General features: G+C 40.6%; 1 protein-coding gene across 1 annotated transcript in view; it reads right to left on the bottom strand.

The window, feature by feature from the left end:
- LOC144053252 (solute carrier family 66 member 2) overlaps positions 1–17,208 on the bottom strand; it is a 53,909-nt gene that overhangs the window by 12,761 nt on the left and 23,940 nt on the right. Inside the window, exon 4 of the mRNA XM_077567518.1 lies at positions 11,065–11,281. Coding sequence (XP_077423644.1) covers positions 11,065–11,281 — 217 coding nt within the window. The remainder of the gene's footprint in view (positions 1–11,064; positions 11,282–17,208) is intronic.

Genomic DNA, 17,208 nt, shown 5'->3' with positions numbered 1-17,208 from the left:
GGCTGTACCATTAAATTTATAGTTCTATGTGAAGCTTGGGTAAACCGTTGCACGTTTGTTTGACTCGGTGACGGGCAGAAGAGAGCCGTTGTGCGCATGAGCCAATCTTCTAAAGCATTATGGGTTATGTAGTTGATTACATTCAATAGCAATTATTGTGCATCAGCTTTGTTGTAATAAAAAATAGATGTTATTTGAAACAACATAGACCAAACATTTCAACAATAAATAACAAAATATATACAGTGCATGTATTTGTATAATGATTCATGTAATATTAGCATTATATCGTTTTTTTTTTTAATCTGTTTTGTTCCAGGTTTATGACCTGTGGTCTTATGTTCTATAAACAAACAAACAAAGACAAACACGAGTCATAACAATGTGTTTGTCCTGCTGAGCCTTTTTGGAGGGCTAAAATAAAAATATCAGAACACTTGGACTAATGTGTCTGCTTGCAATGTTGTTGTTTTTTATTTTATGATTTGAAGACGTCAGAATTTGTACAGAATTTTACGTTTTTGTCTGATGACATTGTTTTTTAAAAATAAATCAGACTTCATGTACAAGCAGTTACTCAGTACTTGAGTATTCTTTTCAGCGAATACTCTTTTTACTTGTACTTGAGTGATTTTTTTGATTGACCACTTTTTACTTTAACTTGAGTAATATTATTTTGAAGTAACACTCGCGGTGTTGTACGGCCAAATTCAAACACAAGCGAAATCCTTTTGTACATCTGAATCGATGCGGAAATGTTGGCGTACCAGACTCCTCCATCTCCACACCCCTATATAAATATGCAAATTTGTATAAATAAGGCCTGTCGGTGGGAATAATCACCCTGCATGATCAAATGATCACATTTTGAAGCCATGAGTCACCAATGAAAACAGGGGAACGTCACAAAATATGAAGCGAGATGCTGGTAAACGAAGTCGAGGCCCGGAAAAGAACTTTTTTTTTTTGTGTGTCTGTGTTTTTTGGCATGCTGTCCTGTGGAGTCAACAACAAAACGTGATGAAAATCTTTTGGGATATGCCGGCCGCCGAATGTGCACGTGAAAGCAGCATACATTTTTTTTTGTAGGAATGGTAAGTACCGATACCCGGTATCGGTATTGAACCTATAAAAGGTATCGGTATTGAACCTATACCCGGTATCGGTATTGAACCTATACCCGGCCTTATTTTAAGGTATCAGTACTCGCGACAGCCACCAATACCAGCATTGATTGCCCTCTTGTGGCCGTGTTATGATTAGAAATGAAAAGAATAGAAAATTGCCATTAACTCTTTGACCGCCAAAAACGTTAGTAAAATCCTACGGAGGACTGCCAAAGACGCTAAAAGACGTTCACTATGTTTTTTTGGGGGGGAAACGGGTGGAGCTGACTTGGCCAGCTGTGCTGAAAGTATCAAGCAGATCTAGTTAGTATAATGCCTATTTTTGGGTACTAGATGGCAGCGGTGACTCTCTTTGGACAATATTGGGTAGGCGTCAGTAGAAGACGTGAGGCGGAGCTAGAGTGTTGAGGGGAGAATGGCTGAGAAAGCCATAATGGCGACCGGTTGCAAGCAGCTCACGCTTGAGCATTTTTTTCAAAGACGAAAAGCATCGACCAATGCTAAAGAGCACATTGATGACGACGATGATGATGATGGTGACTCCGAGGTTGACGCCGAAGTTGGAAGCGTGCGGCTATTATCACGTCATAAAGCCTCACCAGCTAGCGATGCTAACGCCGGAAAATGCGGAGCACAACCGAGCACTTCTGCTCAGGCGAACGTTCAATCGGACGACGAAGAGTGCCCCGAGTCCAATGCATATTCATCGGAGGAGTGGGTACAGTCTGATCACGGAGAAGACACTGGTTATGGACTACGATGCCACCATGAGTGGAGCGGATAAGATGGATCAACCACCCGGTATAGGAAGTGAAGGACAATGAGGAAGCCAGACGTAACACCACCGTAACGTCACCGTATCATGATCCTGAGAGTAGGCTTGATGGCAACATGGCCAAACACACACTGCAGTATATACTTGCTATTCCCCGGAGAAAAAGGCCGGCAAGAAAGTGTATCGTCTACACGCGAAGGAGCCATCGCAGTGAAACTCATCTGTTGTGCAAATCCTGCTGCGTTGAAACATCCACACAATTGTAAATAGTACCACGGTTGCACACATTTGTAAATAGTTTGCCAAATTGTTTTGTCAAATTGTTACACTGTTGAATGTAAATAAACGTATTTTGCTATCAAAAAAACACTTTTTCATTGTTGGTGGTAGTTTTTTACAGTGCTTTACCTAAACAGTAAAGCACTGTTTAGGTGTTTGTGGCATCATTCATGAAAAAAAAAGGTGTCAAATTCACTAGAGTGCATGAAATCTTTTTTTCTTAGGTAATGGATGCCAGCTTGAGCTACATATAAAATTTCAATTCCTATACCACCTAATAGTGTGCAGCGCTGAAATGGCTTTTAGACTGAAAGCCCCTAAATGATTTTTAGCTCAGTAGTCAGCTCTCTGTGCTCCCAAACCGAAGGTGTGGTGGTGTGGGTTCGATCCCTGAGTTGGATGAATGCCACAAGAGTAAAAATGTCTAGTCCTACCATCCATCGACATAAGAAGTTTTCGGGGGCATCGAAACTCACACATCTAATTGTGAGCGTGAAAATGTGTGTACACCAGCAGGCCCTCGTCACTAATCGATAACCGTGGACATAAACAGACATTCAGTATGCTTATTTAGTTTGCTTTATTCTATAACTTATGCAATTTTTTCGTGCCGGAAACACATTATGACAAATATTCTGGGTACAAGACCGGTGGTTTCTTTTGAGGTTTCATTTTGTACACTTTGACTTACATCCTTCTGCATGAAAAAGACTTAGCTCCTGTATAGCTTACCATCCCCAAATAAATAAATGCATGAATGCATCAACAGCCTCACTGTGGTTGCTATTACACTTTTGCAAAGACAGTCCATCCTTCACTTTCCCAGTAAGGACTTTGGGGAATAACGCTGGTTCATAGGTCACAAAACAATTTGAGGTCATCACCATGTTTGCACCATATCCTTCAGGGCCTGACTGTAAAGGTACAGGCCCCTTATCTGAAAAACGCCACCTCAATAGAAACATGAAACTGTCATCTGGCTGCTATTCACTTCTGCTCACAATGGAGAGAAAGAAATAAGCTGTGAAGGTGTGTCAAGGACAACACACACGTACATTCACACATGTTCGCACAGACTACCACCCACTCCTTGAGGGCAAAGAATGACTGTCCCAAAATGTGTGGAAGCATGTGAATTTAATCCACACAAGTGATTAAGAACTCAGCTGTACTGTATGGAGGACCAAAACTGCCAAAATAAATAAATAAATGAATAAAAGTGAAAATAAAAACGGATATAAAAAATATAATTCAAAAACTAAATACAACAAAATGTATATAAATGGAATAAAAACAACTATATATATATGTATATATATTGAAAAAATAATAATAATAATAAACTAAAAATAAATGGGCTATAAATATACAACTTGTTGTCGAGCAACGCAAGTCACAAGTTGTGGTGACAGTGGACAAGATAGTCGTCCATTGCTGGAGCTCTCCATGCAAGCCGGCGAGACTTCCTTGTTTGCCGACCCGCTCACTCTACCATAGAAAGACTGTTTGCAAAAGTAGAGCCCAACACAAGACACGCTTAGGACCGCCCCCTCATTTGAATACCATTTCGACCTAACAAGAGGGTCTGCAGCATAAAATAAACAAATGTCAGAGCAGTGTTTTTATTTGTTAATTGATATTTAATTGTATTTATATATTTATTTTTGTATTTATGTCGACATTTATTTGTTAATCTTGTTTTTTATTTTTGTAATTATTTTATATTTCGCATTTTGACAAATATCGAATCTGAAGGCCAATAAAGCTAGTATCTCACTGAGCAGTGAATGCTTGCCAACGTAGCAAATTTAGGGTTTTTATCAGGATTTGACATTTCGAACATATTTAGAGAATTTTTCACTGTCTGCAAAGATCTTTTGAAACCTTTTACGAACCCTGACAAAAATGAGCTACATTCACATGTATTTGTTGCTCAGTAAGATACAGGTTTTCATTTATGGATTTATTTAAATTTCCACTTGATAAAAAATGATGCTGACACTGGGAATTCCCTACACTTTTTATTAAAAAAAAAACAACACAAAAAATAAATTAAACTAAGAAATTCTATTGACATTTTGGAAATCTTCATTTAAAATCGAGAACTTTAGCAAACTATTTACTTGCTTAGTTCTTAGTTAAGCTTATGCTGATGATCCTCGAAGCTCTTTTGCATTTTTTTTTTAAAATATTTTAAACAAAGCTGTCAATTATTTTAAAATAAAAATAAAAAGTAATTAAAATTTTTTTTGACACTATTATTTTCTCTTTTACTGCAAATTATTATCATCTTGAAATATTGAAATAACGGTCTCCTTGACTACTAATAATCGGTATCGGCCTTGAAAAAAAAACATATTGGTCTATCACTAGGCAGAAGTGCTGAATTTGTACAATTAGGAAGACAAAAATCCTGCTGACAAAAATGTTTAGTTTTGAATATCTAACTTTCTATCAATCTATCTATCTATCTATCTATCTATCTATCTATCTATCTATCTATCTGTCTGTCTCTCTCTCCCTCTTTCTCTCTCTCTCTCTCTCTCTCTCTATATATATATATATATATATATATATATATATATATATATATATATATATATATATATATATATATATATATCCATCCGTCCGTCCGTCTTCTTCCGCTTATCTGGGGTCGGGTCGCGGGGGCAGCAGCTTTAGCAGGGAAGCCCAGACTTCCCTCTCCCCAGCTACTTCAGCCAGCTCCTCCGACAGGACCCCAAGGCGTTCCCAGGACAGCCGAGAAACATAGTCTTTCCAGCGTGTCCTGGGTCGTCCCCGGGGCCTCCCGCCGGTAGGACATGCCCGGAACACCTCCCCAGGCATCCGATGCCCGAGCCACCTCAACTGGTTCCTCTCAACGTGGAGGAGTAGCGGCTCGACGCTGAGTCCCTCCCGGATGACCGAGCTTCTCACCCTATCTCTAAGGGAGAGCCCGGCTATCCTGCGGAGGAAACTCATTTCGGCCACTTGTATCCGGGATCTTGTTCTTTCGGTCACGACCCACAGCTCGTGACCATAGGTGAGGGCAGGAACGTAGATCGACCGGTAAATCGAGAGCTTTGCCTTTCGGCTCAGCTCCTTCACTACAACGGACCGATACAGCGTCCGCATCACTGCAGACGCTGCACCGATCCGCCTGTCGATCTCCCGCTCTAACCTACCCTCACTCGTGAACAAGACCCCAAGATACTTGAACTCCTCCACTTGGGGCAGGATCTCATCCCCGACCCGGAGAGGGCACTCCACCCTTTTCCGACTGAGGACCATGGTCTCGGATTTGGAGGTGCTGATCCTCATCCCAACCGCTTCACAGTCGGCTGCGAACCGCTCCAGTGAGAGCTGGAGATCACGGCTTGAAGAAGCTAACGGCACCACATCATCTGCAAAAAGCACAGATGCAATGCTGAGGCCACCAAACTGGACCCCCTCAACGCCTCGGCTACGCCTAGAAATTCTGTCCATAAAAGTTATGAACAGAATCGGTGACAAAGGGCAACCTTGGCGGAGTCCAACCCTCACAGGAAACAAATTCGACTTACTGCCGGCAATGCGGACCAAACTCTGACATCGGTCGTACAAGGACCGAATAGCCCGTATCAGGGGGCTCGGTACCCCATACTCCCGAAGCACCCCCCACAGGACTCCCCGAGGGACATGGTCAAACGCCTTCTCCAAGTCCACAAAGCACATGTGGACTGGTTGGGTGAACTCCCACGCACCCTCGAGGACCCTGCTGAGGGTGTAGAGCTGGTCCACTGTTCCACGGCCGGGACGAAAACCACACTGCTCCTCCTGAATCCGAGATTTGACCTCTCGACGGACCCTCCTCTCCAGCACCCCTGAATAGACTTTACCTGGGAGGCTGAGGAGTGTGATCCCTCTAAAGTTGGAACACACCCTCTGGTCCCCCTTCTTAAAAAGGGGAACCACCACCCCGAGCGGATCTCATCCACCCCCGAGGCCCTGCCACCGAGAAGCTTTATATATATATATATGTTTCTCATTTTTATTAGGACATTTTTATCACTCTAATGAAGAAAGATTTGGGAATGGTAGGATAATAGCATGCAAGTATTTTCCATAGATATGATTCAACACCAGGCCTTTTTATCAGTCATCTAAGGACCCTAATGTAGCATTATTGCACAATTAATCTTTGCAAGATTGTCGCTCTGAGCTGAAATGAAGGTTCTAGAAAGCACAGTTGTCACCCTTGAGGACACTATGTGAAATGGGGCACATTTACCAAAAAGAACCTTAGGCAATTGAGTAGTATATTACAGACAGTGACACATCTTTGCCTGCAATGCGTCTTTGAATTAATACTTAAATGCTTTTTTTTTTTTTATGGACTGACACATGCCTAATATGAAGTCATTTGTAATGTCCAACCTGAATAATATGTTCCCTATAAAATATACTCTCTCTCTTCACTGAGATTAAGCATGGAGGGTAAGAAAGATAGAAATAGAATAGCAGTTAAGCTGCAGCATTACAGCAAAGCATGCAGTATGTGTTGAAAATATTAAATAGATGTTATCTTTGCCACTTCTGTTGTGAAAAGACCAAAATCTCAAGGGGAAAAGCTGCAGGAACCAAGGCCAAGCTCACCTTCTCTTCTTGGTTCATGTCCACACTACATCAGGGAAGTATATATAAGGTAACTTGGGGAATTGACAAACAGAAAATGAAGCATAGCAAGCAGCAAAAGAGCATCAAGAAAACATGGTCCTTGAAGTCTTTTTTTTTTAATATAAACAAATAATAATAATAATGTCAACAAGAGAATGTGCAAGGGGTGTTAGTCTGAAACTCTAAAAACTATTTTATGATGGATTTCTAAATATTCAAAGGTGCTTTGAATATGTATACACAAATCAACAAGATGGGAAAAAACAACTAACTGCTTACTGTAAGGGGGAGCGTACAGGAAGTGTTGTAGACAATCTTGAATAGGTAGGATTTGAGCTAACTTTTAAATTAATCGAGTGTTGGGCTGACGTTTTAGAGCAGTGAGGAGTGAGAAGTTGTGGCAGAAGATGGTTTTAATGAAGTTCAGATTCAGGAGGTGGCTGTTCTTCCAGGATTTTATAATGGTGATGGTTTTGATGGAAGCAGACAGCCACCAGTATTGTCACCAATACAGCAGTGGAAGCGTATACCATGGCGAGGGATGGTGTGACCATGTGAGAGGGGGAATGTATATAGTAAGATGATGAAAATAGGGTCGAGCACTTTGTCTTCCACGTGAGGCAGTTGTGCTGTAGGAAGTGTGGTCATGGATGGAGATGTAGTGGAATCTGTCAGATAGTATGAGATGAACCAGGTGATGCCAAATACAGTCGCCGGAGGGGCATTTAGTGATGGATCGAATCGCTGACTTTGAGAAGGGCTGGTTGAGTGCTATAGTGACTTCAGAAAAACAATTGGAATGCTTTATTGAGGTTTTTTGAGAGTAGGTATTTCTTGAGTTTTGTTGCACCAGCTCTTCCCAGGATGTTTGCAAGGAATGAGAGTTTGTAGATTTTGGGGCCAGGATTTGTTGGGATTGTCAAGGTCAAGGTAATGGAGGAGTTGATGATATCAGTGATGAAAAGAAAGAGAGACAAAGGTCAATGGGCAGGGATTGCGGTCTCTGGGTCAGGGGTGATGCAAGAGGTGGCTAATTGGTTTTGGATATTTTAAAATTTTGAAGTGAAAAACGAAAGAAAATTGTTGCATTTTTTCTGGGTTGAATGAGAGAGAGATGTCCTGGGGTCTCATTTGTATTACTTTATTTATAGGAAAAATGTTTAGAGCGCATGCACGCATAAGTCAGAGCAGGCCTACAAGTAGATGTCCTCTATGAGGCTTAAGGCATGTACAATGAGCCTCTGTTTTTCTGTAGGTGTTCTAGCTGTCTCCGTTGTTTTTTGAGTTGGTGAAGATTTGGGGTGAACCACAGGGCGAGTGAAATAAAGTGACGGTTTTAGATTTTATGGGGGCATACAACAGGAAAAAACAAGCGTGTGTATGCTGTCAAGTGTAGTGATGAATGCATTCATGTATATAAAACAAGCAACACTTAAGTAACAACACAAATGGGCTAACTTTTCAGGTCAAGACTCAGCTATCTACCCATTTCTTAAAGAAAAAACAGCGAAGCGAGAACAGAGAAGACAAGTGATTTGAAAAAGTGAGAGAGGCCATAAACCAATGTTGGGCAAACTCGGTCGGTCCTCAAGGACTGGAGTCCAGCAGGTTTTGGAGGTTTCCCTCTTCCAACACAAGTTGATTCAAATCAACAGGATCGTCATCAGGTTTATGCAGAGCTTGCTGATGAGCTGATAAAATATACCAGCTGTGTTGGAGAAGGGAAACATCCAAAACTTGTGGGACTCCGGCCCTCGAGGACCGACATTGCCCACCACTGCCATAAACGGTAAGGTTGAGCCTTAACCTCCTCTAAAATGAGGGAAAGGTGTACACACACGCCACATCTCCCACAGACAATGCAGCCTTTTCATCCTTCCTAAGGGACTCAATCAATTAGCCTCTAACAAACCGTCTTTTTCACTTGGGTTGTTGCAGTCATTTAAGGATAAAAAAAAAAAGCCCACGCTAACAAATAAACACTAATAAATAGGTAAGGTGACTTATCTTTAGAACTATGGACCCCATCATTCATCCTTCCATCTATCTACTATAGGCTATTTTAATCACTATCCTGCAAGAATGGAGGTCTCAGAGAAAGTGGGCGTGTGTTTGGTCAGCATAGGCGGTGAGGGGTGGGTCCGCATCTGATGACATCATAGAGTGAGCACCTGCTCGTTTTCTCGGGTTGGGAGAGACTAGTGCTTGGAGAGCAGAATGACATATAATTTCTCATAGGCTTCGGTGATGTTTTTGGTTAGGAATTAGCATCTTAATATGGCTAAAAGCTCCAAAAAGTAGATTTTTCACATTACTGTCCTTTTAACTCTTTTACTGCCAAAAATGTTAAATGACGTTTAGTAAAAACCTACAGAGGAGCGCCAAAGACGTTAAAAGACGTTCACCAAGTTTTTTTGTTTTTTTTTGGAAACGGGTGGAGGAAAGCCTTGGCCAGCTGTGGTGAAAGTATCAAGCAGATCTAGTTAGTATAATGCCTATTTTTGGCCCCTAGATGGCAGCGATGACTCTCTTTGGACAAGATTGGGTAGGTGTCAGTAGAAGACGTGAGGTGGAGCTAGAGTGTTGAGGGGACAATGGCTGAGGAAGCCACAATGGCGACCGGTTGCAAGCAGCTCACGCTTGAGCATTATTTTCAAAGACGAAAAGCATCGACCAATGTTAAAGAGCACATTGATGACGACGATGATGATGATGGTGACTCCGAGGTTGACGCCGAAGTTGGAAGCGTTGACGCAGCGGCTATGATCACGTCATAAAGCCTCACCGGCTAGCGATGCTAACGCCGGAAAACGCGGAGCACAACCGAGCACGCTCAGGCGGACGTTCAATCGGACGACGAAGAGTGCCCCGAGTCCACTGCATATTCATCGGAGGAGTGGGTACAGTCTGATCACGGAGAAGACACTGGTTATGGGCTACGATGCCACCATGAATGGAGCGGATAAGATGGATCAACCAGCCGGTATAGGAAGTGAAGGACAATGAGGAAGCCAGACGTAACACCACCGTAACGTCACCGTATCATGATCCTGAGAGTAGACTTGATGGCAACATGGCCAAACACACACTGCAGTATATACTTGCTATTCCCCGGAAAAAAAAGCCAGCAAGAAAGTGTAGCGTCTGCAAGGGGCCATCGCAGTAAAACTAATCTGTTGTGCAAATCCTGCTGCGTCCACTTGCACGCAGGGGAGTGTTACAAAAAGAAAAACTGTATTTGAAACATCCACACAATTGTAAATAGTACCACGGTTGCACACATTTGTAAATAGTTTGCCAAATTGTTACACTGTTGAATGTAAATAAACGCATTTTGCTATCAAAAAAACACTTTTTCATTGTTGGTGGTAGTGTTTTACAGAAGTAAAGCACTGTTTAGGTGTTTGTGGCATCATTCATGGGAAAAAAAAGGTGTCAAATTCACTAGAGTGCATGAAATAATATAGTTTCACAAAAAGCTTGATTTCTCCGTATTTTGTTTCAAAACAGAGCATTTGGGTGAAACTAACCATTTTCTATTGTTGATTACTGAAAAACGGAATAAGGTAGAAACAAACTTTTTTTTCTGATGAAAGATGACAGTCCAATCTTTCATTTGGTAGTATGTGTGTTTCCATAGTCCAAACACAAACTTTTCTGTGGACCTTGAAAGATCAGTCAAAATGCTTAAATCGGCTGGCACTGACGGCATCCCTTTTCTGAAAACGTCTGGCAGTCAAAGAGTTAATGTTGTAATGCACTGTTATTATTATGATTATTTTTAAGATCCTGAACAATCAGTGTTGCATGTAACGAGTCAGCCTTCAATGATTTCCGTAGCAAAAATATGCACAATTTGTAACATTTGGCAGCTCTGATGTAGAGCAAGGAAAGGCAAGCTGTGAACCGCAGTAATGAGCTCTTTCACTCGAAGGATGTGTCCATAGATTGAATCCTAGAGGCACTGCAGGAGCTGGCTGTGTAATAAACTACTGTTTTAGTATACCAGGAGCTAAATGCATGCAGATTATGCGCGCAAAAGAAAAAACACAAAAACCTTGACTTAAGTGTTTCTCACACCTTGCCCCTTATGATTATAAATTACCTGATTTGCATACTTAGTTCATGTAAATGAAATTACTTACTTTTGTGGCCAATGAGGGGGAAAAGGTGTGAAATTGCAGCTCATTCCTGAATTGTATTTGACCTCTATTGGTGCTATACCTCATTCCTTTGGTGGAGCGGTTGTGAAAGTTCTGTAGTAGTTGAGGGAGGCCCAGCATGGCTTCAAACATCACAGCCAGGGAGCCCAGCATCTCTATGAACATGGCAGAGTCCAGCAGCAGCATGGTGACTATTGCACATAGGATACTGTGGCCGCAACAGAAGAGAAGATAGTCCTCAAACGCATTCCACTTCCAGAAGTAACGCAGATCCAAGTCTAGCAAGGGCACAGTAGGGATAAAAATCAGAACAGTAGGTGTGCATATGCGTGTGTTGGAGACAGTATGTGAATATGAAAATGTAAGAGCAGTGGAGACGGGAAATGATTGAAAGCAATACAGTAAGAAGGATGCATAGAAATTCTGCATAGACAGCACACCTAAATCAATATTGTGCACATGCAGGAAATGGAACAAGATGAATGAGGGGATCTAGAGCTTTTACATTTCAATTATTTTAGAATAACCTGGTCTTTGGAAAGATTAGGTTGGACATTTAAGGTGTTTAACTCATTTGCTCCCAAAACAATACATTCTTTTTTTAAAATGTTTTAAGTGTCCCAAAGATGTATTTATATGTTTTGTTGTTGTTGTTTTTATGCTGGAGAATACAGAAGGCTTTGATGCAGCCTCTCAACTGCAGAGAACAGTTGACGAATTGGAAGTTATTACAAAAACGGCCAGCAGGTGGCAGCAGAGCAAGCGATCAACCAGGGCCATGTTGGGAAAAAAAGCTAATTTACCCACAGTTCTGTATATATTAAATAAATAATGATGAAACTTAGCTATATTCTAATGCTAATTGCTGCAAAACTGAAACAGATACAAATATACTTTTTTTCCTGATGAAAGAAGAAACTCTAATGTTTCTTTTGGTAGGTTCCATATTGTTATAGCAATAGAACACAATATTCTGTAGGCCTTGCAAAATCAGTCAAAATCCAGTAAAACAGCCCGGAGCTAAAGGGATTGCTTCAGTGAAAATGGCTGGGAGAGAATGAGTTAATACGTGAGGTTAAAAGGCTAGCATACCATTTTTCCACTTAGGTAATCCATTCATCACATTCACATTTTGGAAATAGACAGACAAATAGAAAGTTCACTGCAGTTCAAAGCAGTTGCTTTTTCTCTTAAGAGTGTCTTCTTGAATGTAGAAGGACGCAATGACCAATGACAATACCTTTTTGAATTCCACAATATTCAAGTAAAAATTTAATCTGTTTAATTTACATTTTTAGTGTGTTGTAGCCTAGCACACACAAGAATATTGAAGATATTTTTGGGTTGTATTGTGTGCTGTGGACTCCAATAAATAATCTAAACATATATTAAGATTCACTTCCACCACAGATCTCGGTACAAGTCCGCTGCACTTTCTGGTTCCACGTCCACCGTCTACAAGATGCAATACATCTACGTGCTTCTACCTCCACTCTTGTAGGTCACCCTGTGTTCCGGTCTCTTCTGGAAGAAAGTGTTCACTACAGCCATGTCCATCCTTTTGGTGAAGTCACCGCCATCTGTGCCTCCTTGTTACTTTACAATATACATTATTCACGAATAGAGAGTCTGTCGCCACCCGGGATGCTCAAAAATATTTTGTCAAGTGACTTTCAGAATTTCTTCATCAATTCAATTCAATTTTCATCTAGATCACATCCTACCTGTAGGGCATAACCACTAATTACATTAAACATAACAGCCTCGATTTCAAGTTTTAGCCTCTTCATCTAACACTCTTTTCACTTATAGGACATTCTTAACTAGTCCTTTAAGATAACACCTACTCCATTTTTCTTTGGATCTACACCATGGTAGAACAATTCGAACCCTGCCTTTAAGCTTTTTGCCTTGATGCCTGTCCACCTTGTCTCCTGGACATACAAAAAAATAAAACTTCAGAGAGACGATGCCCATGAGATGCTCTTTTTGCTAATGCATAATTACAGAGTTGTGGATAACAGGTTGCAATCAATCAGTAGGCTTGGCAACTTAAAAACAAAACATAAAAATAAACTTTATTCAATTGGAAACTCATATGTGATACAAATGTGTTTCGTCCAACGATAACTGCTGAAAGTATTCAATCCATGTTCATGTTTTTCACATGTCACTAAATGAAGCATAACAGTCAGAAAAGTAATACATGACATTTTCTTTCATCAATTGTTTTTGTTGTCTGATACTGAAGAAAATATCACTCAATTCAACTAATAATTTGGTTTTGGAAATGTTAGAGATAACTCATTTGGTGGTATACAAAATGTGTAATTTAGATGTTATATTAGATATAATTAGATTGTCTAGAGGAGCCAATGACATGTCTGGACTGGATTTCTTTTCTTGTATTTGTGGAAAACAAATACAGGTATAGCCTTTTATCCTTTGTAAGGTGTTTGCTTAGTTGTCATGGAGACTGACAGATGGAGATGTACTGCTGAGAGTGAGGAGAAAAAAACGAATGTCACATGCCATTGAGTGACAGAGGACAAGAAGAAAACTGTGGTATTCAAGCGCTTGCTTTCTTTGTGCTCATGCAGTCACATATCCTCTCAGCTTAGAATGGTCTTATTTTAGTGATTCTTTTGGTTTGAATAATCCCATTATGAAATATGCATTTAGGCTCCTTCTCGAAGCACTCTGGAATGTTTCTCATCTCATTCAGCGAGCTGTATCTGCTTTTTGCATTCCAGATATCTGAGAGGAGACGTCTTGTAGCAAGTACACTTGTGGCATATTTAATGTGATTAATAGCTTTATTACCATGAACCACAAAAGATTGAGCACTGCTCCCAGATAGTAAAACAAGGAAAGGAGATACACAGATGACCTTTTACAGTACGCACACATCGACTCTTGGGGACTGACTTGTCTCACCTCAAAGTACGATACTGACACTATACATAGACAGAAGCACATTAGCGGTTCTTCTTGTGCTATTTTTGGCAACAATTGAAAAACCTGTGAAGTTGTTACAGTAATTCCCATCCATTGCAGCGGTTGTGTTCCAGACCACACAGTCCTGCAATAAGTGAAATCTGTGATTTCACCCTTTGTTTACAGAATTGCAACAATCCATTTTTTTCCAAACTAACAAACAAACTTCACTCCCAAAATGCATCATCATACCCAAAGATGTACATTATAAAATAAACCTACTGCCGTTGCTATCAGTAGCATTTAAGATAAGGATTACAGAGGACGACATTAAATTGTAAAACTAGGCTGTGATGACAACTCCCGGGTTTCGGTTCTTCGTTCATCCTCTTCTTTTTTCAAACTGACACCATCTCAGAGTAAGTTGTGTGCCACCATCTAGTGGTCATGAATAGGATTACAAACCCGGAATCCGCGATGGAGAGGTATTCACTGTATAGTACCCATTGTGAATGGCAGAGTGCAGCAGGCGCCCTTAGTCATTAACAAGGTCCTGGCACCAATTGGTAACTTTGCTCACAAAGTCGACATGATTTCTGAATCAGCTTCCCTCTCTTCAGCCTACTGGCAACAAGCATACACACTCACAGATGTACTTAAGTACTCTACCTCATACCCCACAGTCTGGCCCATTTTCACGTCTAAAGCACACACCTACTTCCTCTCCTATTATCTCTGCACGTCCCATTTCATCTCCCAGTTATTCTGCTTGCTATGTTTACCCGCATAAATCAAATTGCTCGGAAAAGTCATGCATCATTCATGAAGGCATCCCATTATTTTTCCATTCATACCATACATCATCCCAAGCTCGTCTACTGGACTTCTACTGACTCGCTGACTCTAAAGTTTCCATCGAGCATTAAGGTTTAAGTCCAGCAAAGCATGCAATGGTTTGCCTTTCCATTGTCAAAAAGCTTCAAAGGTTAACAAAATATCTTCTCTACACACTTTTAACACCCTTTCACCACAAGTTGTAGTACAATAGTACCTAAAGGGCGACGCTTGATAAAATCTATTGATTGATCCAGAGAGAATCATAACTGTGTGACAGAATACATCCAGTGGTCGATTCTGTATCCTGCTTGATCTTCGAGTCAGCAAACGTGTGTGCTGGAAAACAACCTAGCCTAATCACCAGTCAATCACAAGACTAAAACATTTCTGAAACAGCCCCAAACTTTGAGGCCGTTTATGTCTGGAGGTTGCATGTTCTCTACATGTCTGGACAGTGGAACCCGCTATTCACAGGCAATAGGGACCCGGCTGTCCCGCGAATAGCAACAAACTGCATACACTCATGGGGGTCCCTATTTAAATGCATTTGATTTTAAAAAAAAATACAGTCCAAAAACAAAAAAAATCTCCAACAACACTGTTAAACCTCCAATATGAATGTTCCACAAAATAAAGGTGGGAAATTGCCCCCCCCCCCCCCCCCCAAAAAATAAAAAATAAATAAAAATAATAATGTCGTCACCCTCTTAAAATAATTGCCAAAGTCAAATATTGACAAAACAAATTTTTTGCCTTAAAAGGACAGTGTGGAAAATGTTTTGCTTTTCTAGCGGTAAACTAATAGAATGCAACAATTTATGTTCAAAGCAGAAGAATTTTGAAGCACACGCAGTGCGCGCGCACTATGGTGCCTCAGAAAGAGCATACTTTGATAGCCTACCATGAATTACTATGTGCGCGAATTTTGTCTCCTATGAGTATCTGTAGCAAAAAGATGGCGATGTGGGGTGTGGTGTGACCAGTGTAATAATAATGAATTAATAGACCTATGATTATATACATTCATATATATATACATACATACATATAAATATATATAGAGAGAGAGAGAGAGAGAGAGAGAGAGAGAGAGAGAGAGAGAGAGAGAGAGAGAGAGAGAGAGAGAGAGAGAGAGAGAGAGAAATGGGACCCATTTGCCTCCCTGCTCGACAAACAGCATTATGGGTTAGAATTGTACAATATTACCCTACTTTTTTTTTTTGCTACATGTACAAGAAGACAATTGAGTTAAAAGAATGAATCCAACAATGAACAACAGCAAAAGAGGTACATTATACTGGCTAGGGGACAGCATCCTTATATGAGGTCACAGGGGGAAGATGGTAAGTCTGGTGCACATTTGACAGCTTATCATTTTCTATAGATTCTGCAGCACTGGCAGAACTGAGCAACAGTTTCACACAAGGCGGCAGATGAGGAATGGAAAGACAATGATGCAGGGAGAAAAAGAGTGGCCGTGAGATGTATTAATGATATAGCATACTGCTGGCGTTTCCCATTAGGCCGAGCTAAAAAGTGCAGCACAGAAGAGAGAGGAGAGGCACTGAGAGGCAGATAGAGAGTGACAGCTTAGGGGGCTTGAAGACATGCTGACTCAGCACTGTGGTTTTAAGACGTGTGAAAGTTATTATTCTCTTGTTGGTCGTTTATCTGTGCTCACTAGTCTATTTGTCCAGTCTGTCCCCCATCAACAACTTGTCATGTAGTTTTGCACGCTCTTCCGTTGGATGGGGACCCTTTCTGGGTGACAGTGTCAATGCTATACAGTTGTACATTAACATATCCTAGGTGTATGTAAACTTATGACCGCATTGTATGATGAGAAAAAGGCTTAATGCCCATAAAATCCAAAATAATGTGGCAATTGTTTTTGATATTTTCAGAGGTTGAACTTGACATGAGGGTATAATAAGCATGTGAATTTCGATGCCGATTCATAGCATTTTTGTGTCATTAAGCAACGTTTAGCTTTTGTAAATTTATATTTACAACTGTACACACAGGTGGAACAACAATCATATACCTACAATATTCAATAACGTAAACACTATTAACTCACTCACTCCCAGCCATTTTCACTGAAGCAACCCCCTTCGTTCCTGACGATTTTGACGGATTTTGCAAGGCCCACGGAATATTGTGTTCTATTGCTATAAAAACAGGGAACCTACCAAAATAAAGATTAGAGTCTCTACTTTCACTAGAAAAAAAAAGTATATTTCTACGTTTCTGTTTTGCAGCAATTAGCTTTAGAATATAGCTAAGTTTCATCATTATTCAAAAATCTGTTTAAAACAGTGTGAAAAATATTTATTTTTTTGCCACATGGCCCTGGTTGATCTCTTAAACTCTGCTGCCACCTGTTGGCCTTTTTTTTGTAATAACTACTATTGCTTTAAGCGAGCTATTC

The sequence above is a fragment of the Vanacampus margaritifer genome, chromosome 6 (genome assembly GCF_051991255.1).
Source record: "Vanacampus margaritifer isolate UIUO_Vmar chromosome 6, RoL_Vmar_1.0, whole genome shotgun sequence".
NCBI lineage: Eukaryota > Metazoa > Chordata > Actinopteri > Syngnathiformes > Syngnathidae > Vanacampus > Vanacampus margaritifer.
This window is presented reverse-complemented; position numbering and strand designations above follow the sequence as displayed.